Source organism: Aptenodytes forsteri, unplaced genomic scaffold (assembly GCF_000699145.1).
Source record: "Aptenodytes forsteri isolate BGI_AS27 unplaced genomic scaffold, ASM69914v1 Scaffold208, whole genome shotgun sequence".
Classification (NCBI taxonomy): Eukaryota; Metazoa; Chordata; class Aves; order Sphenisciformes; family Spheniscidae; genus Aptenodytes; species Aptenodytes forsteri.
Window position 1 is genome coordinate 3,058,662 of NW_008794963.1, and position 20,550 is coordinate 3,079,211.

General features: G+C 37.7%; 1 protein-coding gene across 3 annotated transcripts in view; it reads left to right on the forward strand.

Moving 5' to 3' along the window:
- The window catches only part of PTDSS1 (phosphatidylserine synthase 1), a 30,192-nt gene extending 9,926 nt beyond the window's left edge, over nt 1-20,266 (forward strand). For 2 of the 3 annotated variants that reach the window (XM_009275479.2, XM_009275478.2), the window contains exons 5-13: nt 625-783; nt 4,227-4,378; nt 6,366-6,507; nt 7,299-7,411; nt 8,952-9,017; nt 13,339-13,438; nt 14,612-14,680; nt 15,211-15,280; nt 16,833-20,266. In XM_009275479.2, the coding sequence (XP_009273754.1) occupies nt 625-783; nt 4,227-4,378; nt 6,366-6,507; nt 7,299-7,411; nt 8,952-9,017; nt 13,339-13,438; nt 14,612-14,680; nt 15,211-15,280; nt 16,833-16,945 (984 nt within the window). In that variant the 3' untranslated portion in view covers nt 16,946-20,266. The remainder of the gene's footprint in view (nt 1-624; nt 784-4,226; nt 4,379-6,365; nt 6,508-7,298; nt 7,412-8,951; nt 9,018-13,338; nt 13,439-14,611; nt 14,681-15,210; nt 15,281-16,832) is intronic. The other variant, XM_009275481.2, reaches the window with a different exon arrangement.
- Nucleotides 20,267-20,550: the final 284 nt, after the last annotated feature.

Genomic DNA, 20,550 nt, shown 5'->3' on the forward strand with positions numbered 1-20,550 from the left:
TCTGGTGCAAAACAATTTCAAGTTCCCCCCCTTTTTTTTTTTTTTTTTTTAAAATTCAGCCCTGTGACCGAACTTTCTCAATATGAATGTGTTCTGGGAAATTGCTTTCGTGAGGAAAATAAGACACAAAAGACACTCAAATGAACATTGAGATAAGTAACGTAACATCACAAACTGGTGAGGATTAGCCACTGATGAGCCACATCTGAACACTAGACAGCATCAAAATGGGGAAAGGTGGTTATTCCAAATCAAGACCCCAAAGAAAACCAAATAACTATTTTCTGGAGTATTGTCTGCTGGTTTTATTATTATTGATTTTATTGCTCCTGCTCTTCCTCTGTCACATGAGAAATACATGCTCCTTCAGGCACCAAGGTCTATTCTATCTCCCTTTAAATTAGAGCTGTACTGTGATGACACTGAGTCTTAATACTGGAAGTTTTCCTGCAGAGTTTAGAAGGACAAGAAAACAGAATAATGCTTATTTTAATATCCTTATAATTTCAGGCTTGTTGCACTGGATAGAGAGAAGTTTCTTCATTCTAGTGTTTCTGAAGTGGCCTGTTGATTGAGGTTTTTTGTTGGTTTGTGTTTTGATTGGGTTTTTTTTTTCATTAACAGGAGTATGCTGTGAACTGTCATGTTATCACCTGGGAGAGAATCCTCAGCCACTTTGATATATTTGCTTTTGGGCATTTCTGGGGCTGGGCTATGAAGGCTTTGCTGATCCGCAGCTATGGGCTGTGCTGGACTATTAGCATCACCTGGGAGCTCACTGAGGTAGGCCACCCATTTATCTTAATTATAAGCAAATGCATGAGACCTGAATTATTCTTGGGGGCAAGTGTGAATGTTACTAGAAGGATGACTCACTAGTTCTCAGTATAGATTTACATTTTAAGCCTTATAAACCAGATGCTGAGCAATTGGTGCAGTTGCATTAGTGGACAACAGCAAGCTGGGGTTTAGGTAAGTGACTTATTACTACTTGAATAGGAGGGAAGTCTAGGCCAGCCTATTGGTGCCATCCATAATTTGTTTTTCTGCTGTTATGGGAGTCAACACTCATGCTATTTCAGATGTTGACTAATATTCCATGATTCAGAGCAACTGTTCTCCTTTTTCACCTTGCAATATCTGTGATCTACTGTTATGATCCCCTTATCCCAAATACAACAGTGTTACGCATTGTGTATAGGCGTGCATACTGTACAGTGAAATGGAGTTGAGGGATCCCTGAGAAAGGTGTGAGGACCCATGAGGAGAAGTCTAAATGGAATGGCAAGACACCATTTGGTGTGTTTGTTTTCTGTCATGAGGCCTAGGTGCGTAGCCCTTCTTTTGTTAAATTGTACCCCACAAGCCTAGTTTATTCATGTTCACTGACATAAAAATGTGATTTTTACTAGACCTGGATCTAAGCTAGTTCACATGCAGTGTAGTCCCCTGCAACATAGTTTGGAGGACCACTGACTTATTTTTGTAACCTAGCTTTACCACAGTTCTCCCAAGCACGTGCTTAAGTCACTTGACTGTTGGCACTTTCAAATCCTATTTTGGATTAAAAAAAATACAGATACTTGACTTGATTCAGTCAATTGACTGTTGCTTGGACTGCTGGACCTTCTTGTTAGATCTGTTTTCAGAATTCAAGCTGATTAATTGCTACTCTAAATATTTTCTTTTGCATGTAACCTAGAGCTTGATTAGTAAAATGTGTTACCTAAAATCCAAGGATGTGTTTCTATAAAAATGACTTTAATTTCATTATATTCTCTGATTGGACAATTCAGAGAAAAAATAAAAATCCATTTTTTTATCAGCTTTTGGGACACCATAATCTAACCTGTCACACTTAAAATACTAAGTGTAGATGTAAACACCTGAATTCAGTCTTTAAAATCATAGTTTTCTGTAGAGCTTGCTGTCTTAAGAATGCTTGGCTCATCTGACAAGGCATTTATAATTCAGAAACATAGATAAGGATTTAGTTGTCTAAAACTAAACTTCTGGGTTTGAAAATACTGGTGCCATGAGTTCCTTTTCAAAACATGTTTTTGTTCTGTGGCATTGAAGGATACGCTGTTTCCTAAGCTATTTTGAAAAACTGCTTAAGATTGGGATTTCACAAGTACCCATCCACAAAAACCAACTTTGCTAGTTTTTGTACTAATTTTTTCCCCTCTGGAAAAAGAATAAATTTGGATTTGTTTCACACGCACTCTTATTGTTCAGTTGATCGTCACACAACCATCATCTTAAATTTGATGCCACATGGGGTGTCTAGTATTCCCTGTTGAAAGGCAGATTATTGGAACAGACAATGTGTTGGGTAAGGTTCAACATATAGAGAGCTTATCACCACTCAGATGGATTTTTAATGGATTAGTTAATTCAGGAAAGTCATTAGAAACCTACAGAAGTTATCAGGGCAGTTACACAGGGACTTAGCTGTGCATCTCCTGTTAGCGTTAATGGATTTCAGCTGGCTCCCTGTTCTGAAATGGGACACTTGGCTCATGCTCCATGCTATCAGATTAAAGTTGGGATGCAGGCAGACCTTGGTCTCTCATTCTGAGAAAACAGCTAGTGCCTTAGAGATGGTCTGGCTAACACCTATGCTCTGGTTTTTGCTGCCTTATCTGTAACTTCTGGTTTCTTTGGCTAGATTATTGCAGATTGAGATTCATAGCCTAGTGCCCCTTTCACGTTAAATTAATTTCAAACATGAAAGGGAAACTAGCAGGATAATGAGCAACATTGTATAGCTTGGGTCTTGAAGAGAAATTCAAATTTTCTTTTCGACAGGTTGAAATTCCCATAGCCTTGTCAAAGAAAGACAAGTTGCTTTGATATACTTTTGCAAGTGTTTTCAAAGGAACTGTCATTGTCAATATCAGTCACTGTAATTTATTATAAATGGACCAGTATTCATTCTTGCTGTGTACAGAAAACATTTTTCTTGTTCCTTTTCCCGCATCTGATTTTTTCAATATTTTATTTATACATCTGTTAACAAAAGATATTTTATTATAAAATCATACCAATAATCTTCAACAGACACAGTGTGTGTACATTAACTGACAAAAATTGTACTGTTTTTGTGGTGGTAAGAATATTCTTTAGTTTCCTATGTGTTTTGTTAAGCATCTTCTTGAGTATTCCAAAGGGACTGCTGAATCCATTTCTAGCTCTCAGTAAATTATGTTTAATCTTGCCTTAACTCTGGCCAGTTGTTCTCCTTCACTCTGTCAAAAGTGTAAAGTCACCAAATGTATCTGTAAATACATTTAATTGCCTTACTAATGCCTCATAGTGGTCTTCAGTTAAGTTGAGTATTCAGAAAGGAATAGATTGCTTCAGAGGTAAATGATTTGTGCACTTTCCAGGGGAAATCTTTAAGGGACTGAATATGTTTTGATATATCCAGATGGTGTCAGCTTTTCAGTCTGATGTTGGTTTGTTTCTGGCCTATTTTCCAGTATCTTCATCGTAAAAGTACCTTCATCATTAGTGCTTAGCGGAGACCAAGCAGGAAGGGAGAGTGGAATATCCTTTTAACTTCTTGAGCCATTCTGGATCAAGTATAGCAGCAAAGCTTGTAGTGTCTGAAATATTGGTGAACTCAATCTTTTTACAGTCACTAAATTTCTTAAGAATAGTAAATGAAAGAAAGAGTTTTGAAATAGAACAAGTGTTAAGTCCTGAACTCCAACATGCTTTAGTACTGACAGTGGTTACAAATGCATCCATTCTACTTACTGCATCTTGTTGCTGGTTTAGAAAACATACTTCTTAAAACTATTTAGCAAAAAGAAAACAGATTCTCTTCAATTTTTTTTTTAAAGCACAAATCACCTTCTTTCCTCCAAGAAATGCAGTAGTTTTGCTTGTTTCATGCATTTCTATGAAAGTTCTGTGTATCATCTTTGACAGGCTGAGAGATGCATGATATCCTTCTGTACAGCAGAAAGGATATCATGCTGAATATATGGAAACAAAAAGGAAAACAGTGAGAAGGAAACCTCTGATGTCTTGTGTGGTTCTATCCAAGGCGTTCTGAAGTTAATGGAAGGATGCCCATCAAATTTCAGTGGTTGTGGCTCATGTCCTTGAAGTATGACATATACTGAAAAGCTGATTTTTGAATGTGTACTTAAAAAGTGAATTTATATGAATTCTGTGCTGTTCCTCACCCAGAATCTTTTTGCTGTATTCTGTAGCTCTTCTTCATGCACCTTCTGCCTAATTTTGCTGAATGCTGGTGGGATCAAGTCATTTTGGACATCCTGCTTTGTAACGGGGGTGGCATCTGGTTGGGCATGGTAGTTTGTCGTTTCTTGGAGATGAGGACCTATCACTGGGCAAGCTTCAAGTAGGTCTAAATTAAAGCTTGATAAACATTATGTTTGATGTTATAATATCAAATTCATTTCCTTGGGAAATAGACCTTCTTCTTTGCATATGTAAAATGCATGTGGTATAGAAATAGCATGCAATCTGCATGTGCTAACAATGCTGTAAACTTATTTTAAATGTTAAAAATCCATCTCATAGTAATGCTACTGTACAGCATATATTTGTAAATATGATTATGTATATATAATTTTCCTTTGCAATCTAAGTTACAAGCACTGACGCCAAATGAAAATGCAAATAGCTTTACTACTTTATAGTTTATTTTGTACAAGTAAAACTTGGAAGAAGGCAGTGAACAAAACTAGCTGTAATTGTTTTCTCATTATACAATGTTTTTAAACTAGATTTGGGCTCACCTTGATAAGGCAATCTGTCAGCACTAGTTGTAATTGCAGAAAAGGAATCAGGCTGATTGTACCTGTGCTGTGAATTGCCTTACCCCATTGTTGACCCTCTAAAATAAATGGAGTAATTGCAAAATAAAGTAGCGTTTGTTGTGTAAAAGGGCAACAACTTTGTGGCCTAGTAAGTGTCAGTTCCTAGCTGTCCACGTATGGTTTCTTCCATAGTTTTCTGCCCCTCTCCTGCCTTCTTCCCTGCCAGTTGGTGGCAAGCATGGTTATCTGCATGTTACCAACAGTATAGATGAAACAGGATCAAGTACAATGAATTGTCAAAAGATATTGCCTTGAGAGATGGAAAAGGAGCTCAAATCTTGACTTCCAGATTTGTACTCTACATGAACTTCTGTACTGCTTTCTTCTTTTACTCACAAATTTGCTAATTGCTCTGAGAACCATCCAGCCTTTAGTCTGAATTCAATTTTCCTGCATTTCAATTCAGGAGGAATAATGAGCATTATAGAGTTGATGGTCCCTCTGTAGAGAGTTCACTGAAAGTTAACACAGCAGAATATCTATGGTAGAACTTAGTCTTTACTGTCTTCGTGGAATAATTTTCCCTCACGTTCTTTTAAATGCATAAGTAGATTTTTTTGGACCTTTAATATGAAGAGGAGCTGCATAGACTAAGAAGCTTTTGCTTGTGCCCTTTTATTTTCTTTTTCTTTTTTCATTGAATAAACACAGATCTTAAAGATTAGAAGGTTCCCCCTAACCTAAGATCCCACTAGCCTAAAAGAACACAAGTATCAGAAATATAAAATCTGAATCTCCTTTTTTGTCCAGAAGGGCCAGGGAAATAACAGGGTGAAAATTGACTTCTAGACCTGCTAGTCTTCCTTCAGAAAAGGAAACTGAGTTTTTCTTAGATTCCGTGTCCTTTGGATGCTGTTGCTCATCTGAATTAATGTTATCAAAAGCAAGAACCAGTAACACATCTGTCAGATGAACCTCCGTTTACATCCCCTTTCAAAAGGGAATTTAAAAGCCTTGTAGCTTTTAACAGTGTTATCACGTCTCTCCAGAAGATTCGCATGCATCTAATATCAGAACAGCAGGGGCTGTGTGTGCTGGAAGTGCAGTATTTTCAAACCTGTGGAGCCAGCCTCTTATACAATTAATGAATAATGAGTCTGACTGATTCTTGAAGGATTGATGTCAGTGAGCTCTAGAACAAGGAGTCTTTGGGATAAGAACAGTGGCAGCATAGACTAGGAAGAAATATTCTCTAGATTTTCTAAGGGGGTTACAGGATTGCAATCCTTGTTTCTTTCCTTCATGGAGAAGATGATAGATATGCTTTGTAGTTAGTTACTGACTGAGGATAGAGGAGGGTGGACTATCATAGCAGAATGCATCCTGACTGAAATGCTTAATGGATTATATTTCTTAATTCACCCTTGCCTGGTACACAGTCGTGTCTGTGAAGATCTCTGCTGTCCAGAGAAAAAGTGTGATTGTTCTGAAACATCAATAATGTGGCTATTGCTTTTTTTGCTTTGCATATTCCTTGTATTTACTCCAGCCATTCTCTTTTTCTAGGGACATTCACACGACCACAGGGAAAATCAAAAGAGCTGTATTGCAGTTCACCCCAGCCAGCTGGACCTATGTCCGCTGGTTTGACCCTAAGTCTTCATTTCAAAGAGTGGCTGGAATCTACCTTTTCATGATCATTTGGCAGGTAAGAAATAAATTCTGTGAAATCAAAGCTGTCATCAGCTCAGTTATTGGCTGTGTTTGGCTAGAAGATACTCTAATGCAATGTATGTCCGTCACTAAAATACACAGTTAAATGAATTGATAATACAGAATTGGTCAGGGCATTGTTCACGGGAGTTATATGATAGTTCAGGAGTGTAATTACAGAATCTGTAGAAAAAAACAAATGTTACAGATTGCTGTACTGGCCATCAGATCGCTCTTTGCAATTGATACAGTTTTAAAAACTGCTAGACAGTGGGGTTTTGGGGTGTGGTGAGGTTTGGTTTTTTTGTTTTGGTTTTGTTCTGTGTGGTTTTTTTCGTTTTTTTTTTTTAATGCGCTGAATTTAGTTTTTAAAAGGAGAACCAGAAGTGTTTGATACACTTTTTTTTTTTTAATATGATCTCTTCTACTCCTCTACCAAATTTGCCTCAGCCATTCATACCTGATTTAGGATATGAAAGTTATCAGAAGACCTCTGCAGTGTGAATTAGTGTCTGGTCTCTTAATGGGTTTCTGGAAAGAGAGCAAGTACTTTCATAGAGGTGTCTAGGGGAGAATTCTTTTGTTTTACTAGTATATTCCTTGCTTGTCCTAGAGCAGGAATCTTAAACTCTTTAAATCCTCAATCTACCCAGCAGGGCTATAGTAGAGCATAAATAGTTTTCCTTCCGTGTTTTAGTTTCCATATTCATCTTTGCACATTTTCTGTAGCAACTCATTAAGAGTTACGCAAGTTGAACACTATTAACTAACTTTTTTTTTTCCTAGCTGACTGAGTTGAACACATTCTTTTTGAAACATATCTTTGTGTTCCAAGCAAGCCACCCTTTAAGCTGGGGGAGAATTCTCTTCATAGGAATCATTACAGCACCCACTGTAAGGTAATTTTGTTGCCATGGTGTTTTTTCTTCAGTTTAAAGTAGCTTGACTTCTAGGCACCCAAGAACTGCATATAGTTTGTGAATAAGTACAGCACATTTCAAGAAACTTATGCTTTTGCCACCATGAAAAGCAAAACAATCACTACTTTTCAATAAAGTGTGTTTTTTGACAAGTAAATTATTAAGGTAAAATGTATATAAACATCTGTGTTTCCATAGGGATGCAGAACCAGTCTGTTCCATCTTCTGTTTGTATAGCATCTCCCTGTTATGTGAGTTAGCTGCATATGTTCTCCTTGAGGACTGCATGTGAAAGTATCCAAGTTGATGAGTCAGATGCTCACAAAAGTGTAGATGAGGAAAAATAAGAGCTGTTCGTTTTTCTAACTGAGCTCCTTATTCTGTTTGTCTACAGGAAGTATTAGCATGTTATAAGAAAAGCTAGAGCATTACCATATTCTGAATAACAGAACAGTATATATGCAGTGTTAACAGTTGTATAGAAACATTAACCTTCTTGTAGTCATGCACACTATTTCACATTGTTAGCAGAGTCCCCTTAATTTTTTTTTTCCTGTGACATAGCTGGAGGTAGACAGAATGCACGCAGTTCGGAAGTTAGAGGCAGGGAATTTCCCATTCATGAGTAAAGTGACATTACCTTGGACAGTTAAATGGCAGCCATGCATTGGTTTATTCCTAAAATACAGCTGTTAGTGTCTCAAGTTATGTGCAGTGATTTCACACTGTTAGTTAAATCACCTTAAACATCCTATAAGCTCCTGTATAGGTGAGCTTTTAAGTATTTTTATGGCACTTGCCAACCTGTAGAAGTCTTTATTCTTAAACAATCCTTGTATTGTTGGATTAATAACACTTGTCTTTCCCATCTGTCAGTGGAAATCAGAGACAGAGACTGAGAAAAGGCACTTTGGTTCCACTTCCTTGGAATTCCCCTCTCTAAACTCTCAAAATTTAGAAGCATAAAGAACAGAGCAGAATGGTCTCCAGACTGTTTTCAAAACAGTGAGAAATTCTACTCTGTTCTTGAGAGGAAAACACGCCAGTGGTTAGAGCACTCACCCAGGATATGGAATAGCCATATGCAGTTTCTTTCAAGATCGAAACCCACATCTTTCAAGAAAATGCAATTGTTAATAAATTAAAGACAAACTGTGGAAAAAGTGGGGGATTCTCTTAATTCTTTCGAAGCTATTGCACTTTGCCTAAAAGAATTGGAGGTTCAGTGGAGAGGCAGGAGACAAATATGTAGCTTTGTTAGCCTACTAGTTTGGGTACTTTCCCAGTCCTTGCTCTCAGGATTGTTTTCTGTGTTGTTTCAAGCTATTCGATGTATGTGATAATCTGTCCTACTAGAATTGAAGCCATCTGGTAGACATCCAGCATGATTGCATGTGATTTTAACCATCAGCACTTCATTTTCAGTATAGATAAATTTGTAACATAAACTTGTTTTTTAAATGTAAATACTCTGGGGACTTTCAACTTCACTGAAGAATTTTCTTGTTTCCCTTCTCAGGCAATACTATGCGTACCTCACAGATACACAGTGCAAGAGGGTGGGAACTCAGTGCTGGGTGTTCGGGTAAGTGTTCTTGCTACATTCTTGAAACACTTGGACAAGTGTTAAGTATGAGTCCAGCACAGGAACAGGCTTTGCATGAGGCCAGTCCTTGTCTTGTGGTGTTTTCAGTATAAAGAACAGTATGGAGAGATTTTCTTTTTTTTGCAAGTTCAGAGGAAAGGAAAATTCTGGATTTGGAGGTAGAACATGGGAAGTGATGGAATGAGTAAGGAGAAGAACGGAAGGAAGAACTAGAAACTGCTGGATAAAGCTAGGCTCCTTCAAAGTAGCATTGGCCTTGCTGCCCATATTCTCAGTCAGGTGAGAAGGATAAAGCTTTTGCCTCTACCACTTGCCTGTCATCAGAGCAATGTTTACCTGGCCATGAAGGTGGGCATTGCTGCTGTTAGTGGAATCACAACAGAAGACAGTGAAACAAGCCACAGTTATCAATTATTTCTATTCTGTTCTCAAAGAGGGAAAAGAGTAACGCTATGAACAATGGTTACCTTGGCTACAATGTCTTTCAACATGTCTCTTGGAGGAGACCTTTAAATGAAGGGTTTGCATGATTAGTTCTGGTGAGAACTTCCTTCTCTAGATGGCTTGACTAAAATGTACTGTTCTGGAAACCTAAACCATATGCTATTGTAGCGTTGTAAAAGCTTCTTGTAAATAAGCAGCGTCATAGTGTCCCTTTTGATTTATGACTTGGAAGCTTACAAATGGGAAAACATAAAAGATCCTAAATCATGTCTTAAAGAAAAAAAATATAGTATGTATTTTAAGAAACTATTCAAGAAGCTAATTTCTGATGGCAATGATTTTGAATTAAAACAGCCATTTCATTCTGTTTGTCAAGATTAGTGTATGTCTTATTTCCAGAATTTTCTGAACCATTTTCATGTTTAGTAGAAGAATCTATTACTGTTTTAAATTGGAATAGCATTTCAGTGAGCCATAACATACTCAGATCTAATTTAGAGACAGTGCTCTGGCAAACTTATCTCACCTTTACTGTTAGTCTCAGGGATGTTACAGAGTTTTAGGAACAGTGCTGGGCTGGAAGGCATGTTTCCAGGTGCACTACACCACTATAGGGTAAAGAATATCCCTTTCTCAACATTTAATTGAGATGAGAGCAGACTGTGCTGCAATGTAATTAAAGGGATTTCTACCCTTGTTTTAAATGTACCCTGGAGAACATGACACATGTCTCCTTGGGTTTGGCTGGGCTTAAATATTCAGCTCTTTCACTGACTTATCACCTTCCTGGATGGATCTATTACTGTCTTCAACTCATGACCGTAACATCCAATGGACGTAAAAATGTAGTAACTCTGTTCTTGTTTAGTTTTACTGGTGCTGAGCAGAAGTTGATAATATTTTCTGTAAGCCTAAACCTCCTTACTTAGGGAGGATCCCCCTCCTCCAAACATGCATTATGATTCCTAAAGAGATTCTGTAACGTACACAGTCCTTAAAAAGGCATTGGATTTTTTTAATGATCATGGCAGAGTAACCTGTCTTTCTGGGTTTGGTATGGATGGTGCTTTAGTACTGAAGATAGCTAATTAATCACACCGTTAATATGACTACTTAATTTACAATTAGAATCAAATAACCTTGCTCTGTTTGTGCATAAACATCTTAGTAGTTACAGATCAACTGTATTAATATTTCGGACATATGCATTTGAATACAGACATGTTACTGAAATCTGCATTTAAATGATTTAGGAGTTGAGATGTTTATATGAAAAAGGAAATTTTCTCAACTATAGATGATAATTTTGGAGTCCTATAGAAGACATTTTAAACAATTTTACAATTTTGGGGGAAGAATTTTCAAGTTCTGCATTATGAAGAAAGATAGATGAACTTGTGTTTCATCCAAGAGAAAGAATTTAAACATATTATTTTGCAAACTGAAGGGAAATATGATGCTGAATGTTTGCCTTCTGGCTCTGAAAAATTTTTAAGGATTACAGAAATCATCATCCTTGGTTCAAAGCTCTCACTGAACACATTAATGTAATATATTTGGGCATCTATTTATTGACATATCTCTTTATGATCACATAACAAGAACTGCAATAGAATATTCATCTACAGTCCTATCTAATTGTGGGAAATGTGCATGGAGTAAGTATTCTCCTTGATACTGCTTGCTTCTGTAATCTGCTAGAAAAAACAGAGCAACACTAGGAGTTCCTGGTTTTTGTAGGAAAAGCAGCACTCTTACAGTAATTCAACTATCCAGAATATAATTTCTGAAGCAATTAAAAGCAAGTATATAGAATATTCATGTCTGTAGTGATCAAGACACACTTCTAAAGGCACAAATTGAATTTGTAACAGCCTAACCATGGGAATAATTAAAATTGGTGCCTTGCATTAGTATGAAACTGTGTTCTTTGCAACTTGACATATACTGTAGCATCACTCTCGACAGATGGACAGTAAGTGGTGTAAGGCATGAACAAGGCCAGTGCAACAGGTCTGCTGGAAATTGCACCATTTTCATTAAGATGAAGCCTTTCAAAAAGGAGTATCTGTTAGGATGTTACAAGACCATTTTGATTGAATAAAACCTTACAGTGTCTTTAGTTCTATTGAGTATTCTCATCACGCTTCAGTAGGACACTAACACCTTTCACTGTTACATTCTTCTGTCTCTTGATTTACCACTTCTTTAACTGTAATAGCTGTCCTATTGTACAATGCACTTCACCCAAGTATTCTTGACAAGAATAATGGAAAGAATGTATAAATGCAGCACAAACAGCTGTATCACTTTTGGAGTCCTTGTTGAGAATAGCCTGTTGTTTTGTTTATACCTTCAAGTATATCATACCCTCATATGTTTGTTTTCCTGATGATGGTCTTTCTGTTCCCACTGCTGTAGTTCAGTTTAACTATTTTTTAATCTGCAGCTGGATCAGTAAGAATAATATAAAACCAAGAAAGAAAAATAGTTGGTGACCCAACAGAGTAACACTGCTCTCAAGTTTTTACTAATATGCACCTCATTAATTTGCAGTATTGGTCGGTTAGGTGTTACTTCCACAATTCTAAGTTTTGGCCCCACTCATCCTGCCACAAGTCACATTAGATGGTACAGAGAAAGCTGTAACTTATTTGCACCAGGACCACCTCTGCAATACCAGTGGTTAAGTCATGCACACATCTTTCCTCCCTCTTTCATGGAGGGAGCTGGGTCCTGTCTGCCAGGCAGTAGAGCTGTTTTTGGCAGCTCCCTGGTTGTGGAGGGTGCTGGTAGGGAATGTGTCCTGCAATGTCGAGCTTGGAAGACCGGAACACTTGACCTGATGTTAAGTGTGCCTGCACACGTTTGAGGAGGAGTGTTCATGCATGTGCTCATATACAACCTCAAAGTCACTATTGAACAAGTTAAGTATTAAACTTTTATAAATTTAATAGTTTTCTTCATGATTTGCTTCAGCTTGAGAAGAGTCAATTTTCTACACTTTTGCTGCACCAGTCACGTTTCTACACTTGTGTTTGTTAAAAAGAGGTAATTTTGTGTCCAGGACCTACACAAGCTAAATATATTTCTATGGCAAGTGATGGAAGGTTTGGATTCATAACACCTTGTTCCACACCAAGTGATGGACAAGCTTCCATAGCTTTGAGCCTGAAAAGATGTAAACATCTGGTAACGTGTAGAGAGCTGGAGATACTTGTTTTGATTCCTATAACGCCAGAGAGGAAAGTAAATATTGCAATTTTTCCTCTTGCATTTCTCCCCAAATCCTCTGATACTGTAATGTGGACCCTGAGTTTACACATAAACCAGAGCAAATTCTCAGAGAATTTGAAATGTTGTTTCATGTTAATTTTCTCATTAAAATCTATCTGGAGCAAGCAAAGTAGCCTATTTAGAATTGTAGTAAATTTATATCCAGCAGAGAAATACTCAAAGCACAGTTCTAGTTCACCCAGCAGGGAGTCTGTTGGTTCTTCAGCATGGAAAATAAATTTATATCTGGTGAGGGCTGAAGCACAATGGTAGTAGGTATAAACAGAAATTCTCTGCTATTGGTGCACACACTCCTGCTTGTTCCCTGGAGAAGCAGAGACTCGTGGAATTGTGAACTGCCATACTTTTTGTATGCTATTTATGCTGAAGAAAAGTATAGAAAGAAAAACAAATTTCCCAAGGAATTTCAGTTAATGGTGGTGTTGGGGAGGTGTGTGCTCACTAGAGAGTAGTGCTTGTTTAGAGCCAACAGTCTGGGGTCTGGGTTGTGAATGTGTGAGTTAAATCCTTAGTGTTTGTAACCAATTTTCCCCCCCCTCTCTCTTTCATTTACCCACAGGGTTATTGCTTTCCTTGAAGCTATTGTGTGCATAAAGTTTGGACAGGATCTTTTTTCCAAAACACAAATACTGTATGTTGTGTTTTGGCTTCTCTGTGTGGTAAGTGAGATTTCTCATGTGAAACATAAAGCATGGCAAAAACATCGAAAGCATCTAAATAGCTTCCTCTCTGGAACATTGGCAGCAGGGACTCATTGTGGAGCAATGCTGGTAAAGAGCTTTGGGCATGTCCTAGGAAAAGCAAATGTGAGATCATTTGGAACACGCTTTGAAAGGACTAGAATAACTTTTTTTCTTATTTCTTGACATAGCAGAATATAGGCACCTTACCAGTGCTTAACAATGAAACAAACACTAGTTATAGGGCTTTTTATCTTTATGAGAGAAAATGTCAGTTCAATTGAGGCTAACTATGGAGGTGCTTCCTATAGTGCCCACTGGAAAGGAACGGGAGTTAATGAATAGCATTAATAAGTAATGCATGTTGTTTCACACTCAAGTCTTACAACTACATAAACAACCCTGCTTTATCAGGCAAATCACTCTCACTCATGCTGCAACTTTTGGTACTTCAGCGTGATTACTGCAATGTAGCATGAAATGCCCATTTTATAACAGTAAGTGGATGTTTGTCTTGCCAGACTTGTAACTCTGATGCCAAACACATTTTTAATGGTCAGTGAAAAATAAGGCATTTATAACGAGCTGACAGATAAATACTTCTTCCTTCTATCTGGGAACACAGTTTGAACAGGTGATAGGGAGTCAGAATTTATTGTTCTCTTATTTACTATGATGACTTTATTCCTGAAACTTCAGAGAAGAAAAGTATTGAATTGCTTCCTGGATCAGAGCACCACAAAACCAAACATGTAATCCCGCCTGAAGCATGGGGCAGGGAGAAGAATTCTTTTTCTCCCAGACTGGTTGTTCTTGATAATATATCTACAAGTGCCTACCAACTGCCTTTGTATGATGACTGTAGAGGGCGAGGACAAAAAGCATACTGACAGTGTATCCTGCATGTATGTGGGTGATCTGTGTGTATTCTCATGCTCCCATTGAGAATTGGTCTGCATACCCCGTGGTGGCAGAATGTATATGTACCTTGAAGCACAAGTCTTACTCATCCTGACAAAAGATGCAGAGAGAAACAGAGCATTAAAGTCTCTGAATGCAGAATCTCCAGGGACTCTGAGACCTTGAACCAGCAAGGAATTTGGAAAAAGTTTTACAGATTATCTTTTCTTTTTCTTCTCTTTCCTTGTTCAGGCCTTTACAACTTTCCTGTGTTTATATGGTATGGTTTGGTACGCAGAATACTACGGCCACCGAGAAAAGGTACGTTATTAGGAAGCCTGTTTTTGTTTTATACCGGAGTTAAAACTGCAGTGCTCCTAGATATTAGAATTCTTTACCAGAGCTAGTATAAGTGGGTGTGAGGGGGGATGGTCCCAGAGTCTAACTGAAGTCAATAGAAAGAACTCTGAATTCAGCGGGCCTTGGACAGATCCCAAATTACACTGTGGTTTCTAAAGAATGCTGTCCTCTTAGTTACTCAAAATGAGGCTGTAATTTTAGCAAAGTATTCAGGGATGAATGGTTAGCTAATGTTCCCATTGTACAGGTGGAATGCTAGGGGAATATTAAGAATACTTGGTTACACAACAGGTCACGTGACAAGGGGTGAGTTCTTATTGTGTCATCTATGTTGTACCTTCTAACTAGGAAGGGAAAAGTCCCAAGTACTGGCTGAATGTTTTATGACGACTTCTGCCACAGTTTAAATTCACAAGTCTAATCGCAAACAGGAGAAGTGCTCATCACAAGAACCAGCATCCCAATGACATGTGTCCTTCTTGTTTTTGCAGACCTTATCAGAAAGTGAAGACAGCCCATACAGTCCAGATGCTTCCTGGCTTCATTCTAAATTCACCAGAGGTACTGGCACTTTTGCACCTATATTCTTGAAGTGGTAGCATTAAGGCTTAGCACTAGGAAATGAGGCTTGAGAAACTTACCTTGGAGACAACTGGACTTATTTAAACATCCCTGCAGGAATTATACAGAAAAATCATCTGCAAAGCGGTTTGGCTTTACTGCCTTTTTTCTTCTAACTCTTGGAAATGTATTTATTTTTTAATGAAGCAACTGATTTTTTTCTGCCTTTATTCCAGGCCATTCTTGTAGGTTTAGGGCTTTATGCATTTCATAACTGTTGTGGACAGGTTTTCTCTCTGAACATTGTATGTTTGATTTGAAACATATGAATGTGAATTGTGCTTTTATTCCTGCTTGTTAAGAAACAGTCAAGAATGTGCTCTGGAGCTTTGTGTTCTTACTGCCTAGTCAACGCAGTGCTCATGATCATAAACAGCTTTGTCCTAAGCAAAGGCAGCCTGCTTCTCTGACTTCTTTCCCTATACTAGAGGTCAGTTAAGTTACCTGCCTCCTCTGTTAACTCTTTAGTGTGGTCTTGCTTATTGAACAAATACCAAGATTCACACCTGGAAGTTATCTCTGTCAGAGTTTATGCTCCAGGTGTTTGTATTACTAAAAATATTTCTTATTTATCATATTATCATATTAATATCATCGTATTTCTTATTTATCATATCACTCTTACTGAAAGAGTGGTTAAACATTGGACCAGGCTGCCCAGGGAAGTGGTTGAGTCCCCATCCCTGCAAGTATTTAAAAGACGTGTAGATGCGGCGCTTGGGGACATGGTTTAGTGGGCATGGTGGTGTTGGGTTGACGGTTGGACTCGATGATCTTAGAGGTCTTTTCCAACCTTAATGATTCTATGTTTGAAAAGCACCTACAGCAGACTTTCTTGATATTTCATACATGATTTTTCTGGGTGCTGATATTAATTTACTCTCAGTTTAGTAAACTTGTGGATTTTTATATTTTGGAGAAAAATTGCTTCCACTCAAAATGTTTTTCCCATTTATATATGCCGAAGAAATCTGGCCAAGCAAATCTTTCTCTGACTTTGTTACTTCATTAATTACAAACTTCAGCCTCTTTCATGTTTTGCTCTTGAATTCTTATTTCAGTCCCCATTGTCTCCCTCTGCTTTCTCAGCGCCAAATACGGTCTGCGATATGAAAGACTGAAAACAAGAAATGTACTCTTACGAGGATCTGTGACCTCGCTTACATAGTTCTTAATTTCTGATAGTAGTACCTGCCAGTAATAAAAATGTGGAGGTTTAATTATTGATGTCGTTTAAAATGGAGGATGTTTCACCACTATATTCTGCTATAGCAAACTTCTGAATTTTTTTGGAGGAGGAAGAATTTTACAGAAGTCTTAAGAATTGCTTTTTTAAAAAACTAGGCCGCTAGATGGAGTACGAGTATCAATCGTATTAGCCTGAAATAATACATACTGTAAACACTATAGCTCTAGAAAGCCTTACTGTCTTCTAGACAAGAGCTTGACAATGTCAAGATACGCATTTAGTCAAAAAATATTTATTTCTCAGCAGGTGCTGACAATAGTCCACCAAAACATTCAGTCAATAGTGAAAGCCATTCATCTAGAAGGAGGAATCGGCACTCCAAATCAAAAGTAACGAATGGAATCGGCAAGAAGTAAGAATGGTCTCTGAAGATATCCTACAGTGTGACCAGAGGTGACAAAGAAAATCAGACCTGAATTGGCTCTGAATTTCCAAATGGAAGATTGATTTTTAAATTTAAAAGTTAAAGAAAGGAGGTGTTGAAGGAAAGGATGATCAAGATGGAGCCACCAGCGTGTAGTGCAAATCATTGCCTGCTGACACTTGCCATTCACGGATTTAAATCTAGTTTCTTCAGTGTGTGGCACCAAAAGCTAATGAAGAGTATGCTGGAAAGAAAAGTAATTTTGTCATAGCAGGTACACCCTGTTTTGTGTTCAGGTGTTACAAGTGCATTTTTAATATCTTAGTTGAGGACTTAAACACAAAGGTTAGTAAACTGATAATCAGTTGGCATAGTTGGTTGGATTTTTTTGTTTTGCTTTGTTTTACTGTGTTTTTGTTGTTTTCTAGAAGAGTGTGCAATCCTTTGACTAAAAGCAACTCTGCCCTTCTTTCTCAGTCTCACGCTAAACTTTTCTGTACAACAGTTAGTAAGTATTTAAAATTTCCATACTTGTATCCATCTGCTTGCTTTTATGTAAAGGCTCTTTAGACCTGGTGACAGGGTTTTACCAGCAAATAAATGGGTCCAGGTTTCTTGTAAAGAATGTGAAACTGATCTTCAAACATGGTTCTTTTGTTGCGCATTGTCCTTCTGCTTGACAGTTACACATTCGATTTCTTTTATGTTTTTAAAATACTTAGATAAAAGCCTGTTGCAAAGTAGAGGGCCGTGCCTCCTGCCCTCAGAGACAGATTTCATGTCACTTAGTTGTTTTTCCTCCTTTACTGCAGCGTATTTTGCACCTTCAAGTGCAAATATGTCACTTTTTCAGCTGTGACACATTGTGTACAATGTTCCTTCCCACTCCCCTCTAATTTGCCTCTGCCTCAGCTGGAACCAGAAATCCCAGTGTCTTCAGACTGATATCAGAAACTGCTTTGAAGGCTCTGATGCCCTACTAAGCCTGGTGATAAGGCAGTTTTTTGCTGAAGCCGAGTTGCTTACTACTTCCATAAACATAATTATTTGTGAAAGCTTGCTGTAGTCTTTGGTGTCTGAGAGGCAGTATGATATTACTATGATATACCCCATTGCTTTGGTATTTCCTATCATGCAGTCAGATACCCAACAGCAAAGTCACTCTTTCTTGCAAGGTGGGGTTTTTTTGTGTGGTTTGTTTTTGTTTTGTTTTGTTTTTTTAATGTATTAATTCTGACATCCAGCAAAGTGGATAATTCGCCAGCAGTGAACATAATGATTAAGTCAAGAGGTAAACAATCAAGAGCAATCAGTTCCTGTATTACGTTATCAAAATGTTTTTGTGCCAATTAGATTTTGGGATTCATGGGGTTCAGAGGGGTAGATAGCTTAAGCAAGGATAAGTAATACCCATTTAGTCACTTAGTCTTCATAAGAAAATGGGATTTCCTTTTTCTTTGAATAATGTTACTGTGATTTGCCACAGGCTAAGTACTGAAAAAAAGAATGCAGCAGAGACTTTATACAAGTGTATGATACTGTAAATAGAAAAAAGTATCCTGTGTAATCCATTAATTCCTATGTGCCACAGATTATTGATGTTTTCAATGCACTTAAGTGTTGCTGCTGAACTCCTCGGAAGCCCTTAATTTCCCACCCCCCTTTTCAATCAAACATAAAGTGTACAACTTGGGAAGTAACATAGTAGAAGCTGCTATATCATCATTGCTACAGTGACATTAAATGTTACATGAGAAAAAATGTTAGGAAGACTTCCAGGCTTTCCTACAACTACTTGGTTTCCATTCATACTATAGCAATTCCATGTATTGCCTCCTTATTCGTAATGTACTACATACTGATGAATGTATTTGTAGATTTCTTTGGATACTGAGACTTGTTACTTTTTTATTTTCTTGGTTAATAACTCAGTCTGTGTAAGACTGAAGAATGGCATTGTAAATTTTCTATCGATTCGATACCAAAGCAAGAGATTGGAAGCCTAACGGTTTAGATATATTAAGTACTGTGGTTTTCAAAGATGAGAGCTTGTTTTGTACTTGCAAGGAGTATACACACCAACTATGTATACAAAGCTTACGTGTGTAAGCAGATGCTGAAGTACAATATCTACTTGCCTGTGGGGACAAGCACACATTTTGTAAATGCAGACCTGGTGCTCACACTGCTGAACTGCACCCTAAAGGTATTGGAAAGGCAAATACGAAGTGTCATCTTGTTGGAAGCTGACTTCTGTATACTATTACAACAGCTTGGCCTTGAAGAAATGTTGTTTGACAACAACTTTAAAAATACTTCCCATGAAGCCTTTTCACTTTAATTTTTTTGTGTTTGGTTGGGCTTTTTTATGGTGTGGTTTTTTTTTTTTACTACTTTAAAAGAGGGATGGCTAGGGAGAGGGGAAACTTAAGTAAACTATTCTAGTGCTGCTTGGAAAATGGCACTTTGTGTCCTCTGTCAGCAGTTCTGGCTGGAATTCATGTGTTCTCACAAGTCCTCCACTGACTGACAACTGCGCCCCATCATTTTGGATGTGAACTTTGCACTGTCAGGCATTGGAAAGGTGCTTTTGATCACTGCTGTAAAATTAGTGATCTCAATTTTATCATTTACTGCGCTATTGCTGAATTCTGTATGTATATAACACCTACAATGACAAATCACTGAGCTGTTTAGCAGCAAGCATCCATGTATGAGTTCTGCTGCTTGAACAGTATTTTGTAACAGTCATAGATGCACTGTCCTGTTTTCAACTACTTGTTCTGTCACAGCCTCTCATTCCTACTTTCCTGCTTCTGATGTTCTTTCCTTTCTTTGTCCTCTAGTGATCTCCCCTGCTGCTGTGGAGAGATCTGAATTGGCCCTCCAGAGGCTGTCCATCAATGATGTCAGTCATTGAAGGGAGGCTAATTCGGGGCAGCGTGGTGTAAGCAGAGGGTAGTGGCAAGAACTTTAAGTAGTGGATTAAATAAAAATGGAAAGTTTTAAAATGCAGGTATATAGTGAACCAGAGCTAGCCTTGAGTACTGGATTCCAGTATTAAAGTTGCTGCATAGATCATACACATCTAATTAAATATTTGGAGTGTGATTTCAACCAGTGCTTTTGTTACTCTTCTGTGAAGATCGTCATTTGATGTTCCAGCTGTTAAAACTTTAATATTTTTTACTTTGTTATCACAAGAGGACACAGATGTTACCATGTATTTAATAGTTTTTGAATAGAGTTGCTCTGTATTAATTGCAAAGTATTGTATTTTGCAATAACTCAGTAAATCAACCCATGTCACCAGTATGTGTGTTTGTCTGTACCTGCAAGGCATAGGAAATGATTACATACTGCCTTTAGAAGCTATTACATTTTATTCTATGCAATTGCATGCTGACAAATGCAGTGGTTCCTGAGCAGCCTACAGTACACACTAAGGTTTTGCTGCATTTTATTATTTTGTAACAGCAGATCTGATAATATGAACAGTTACATTATGCCTTCTGAAGTTTCTGTAGTATACAGGATAAGTCTTGTCTTAATTATTCTTTTTGGATTTGTTTTACTATTGGATGGGAGAGCCGAGTT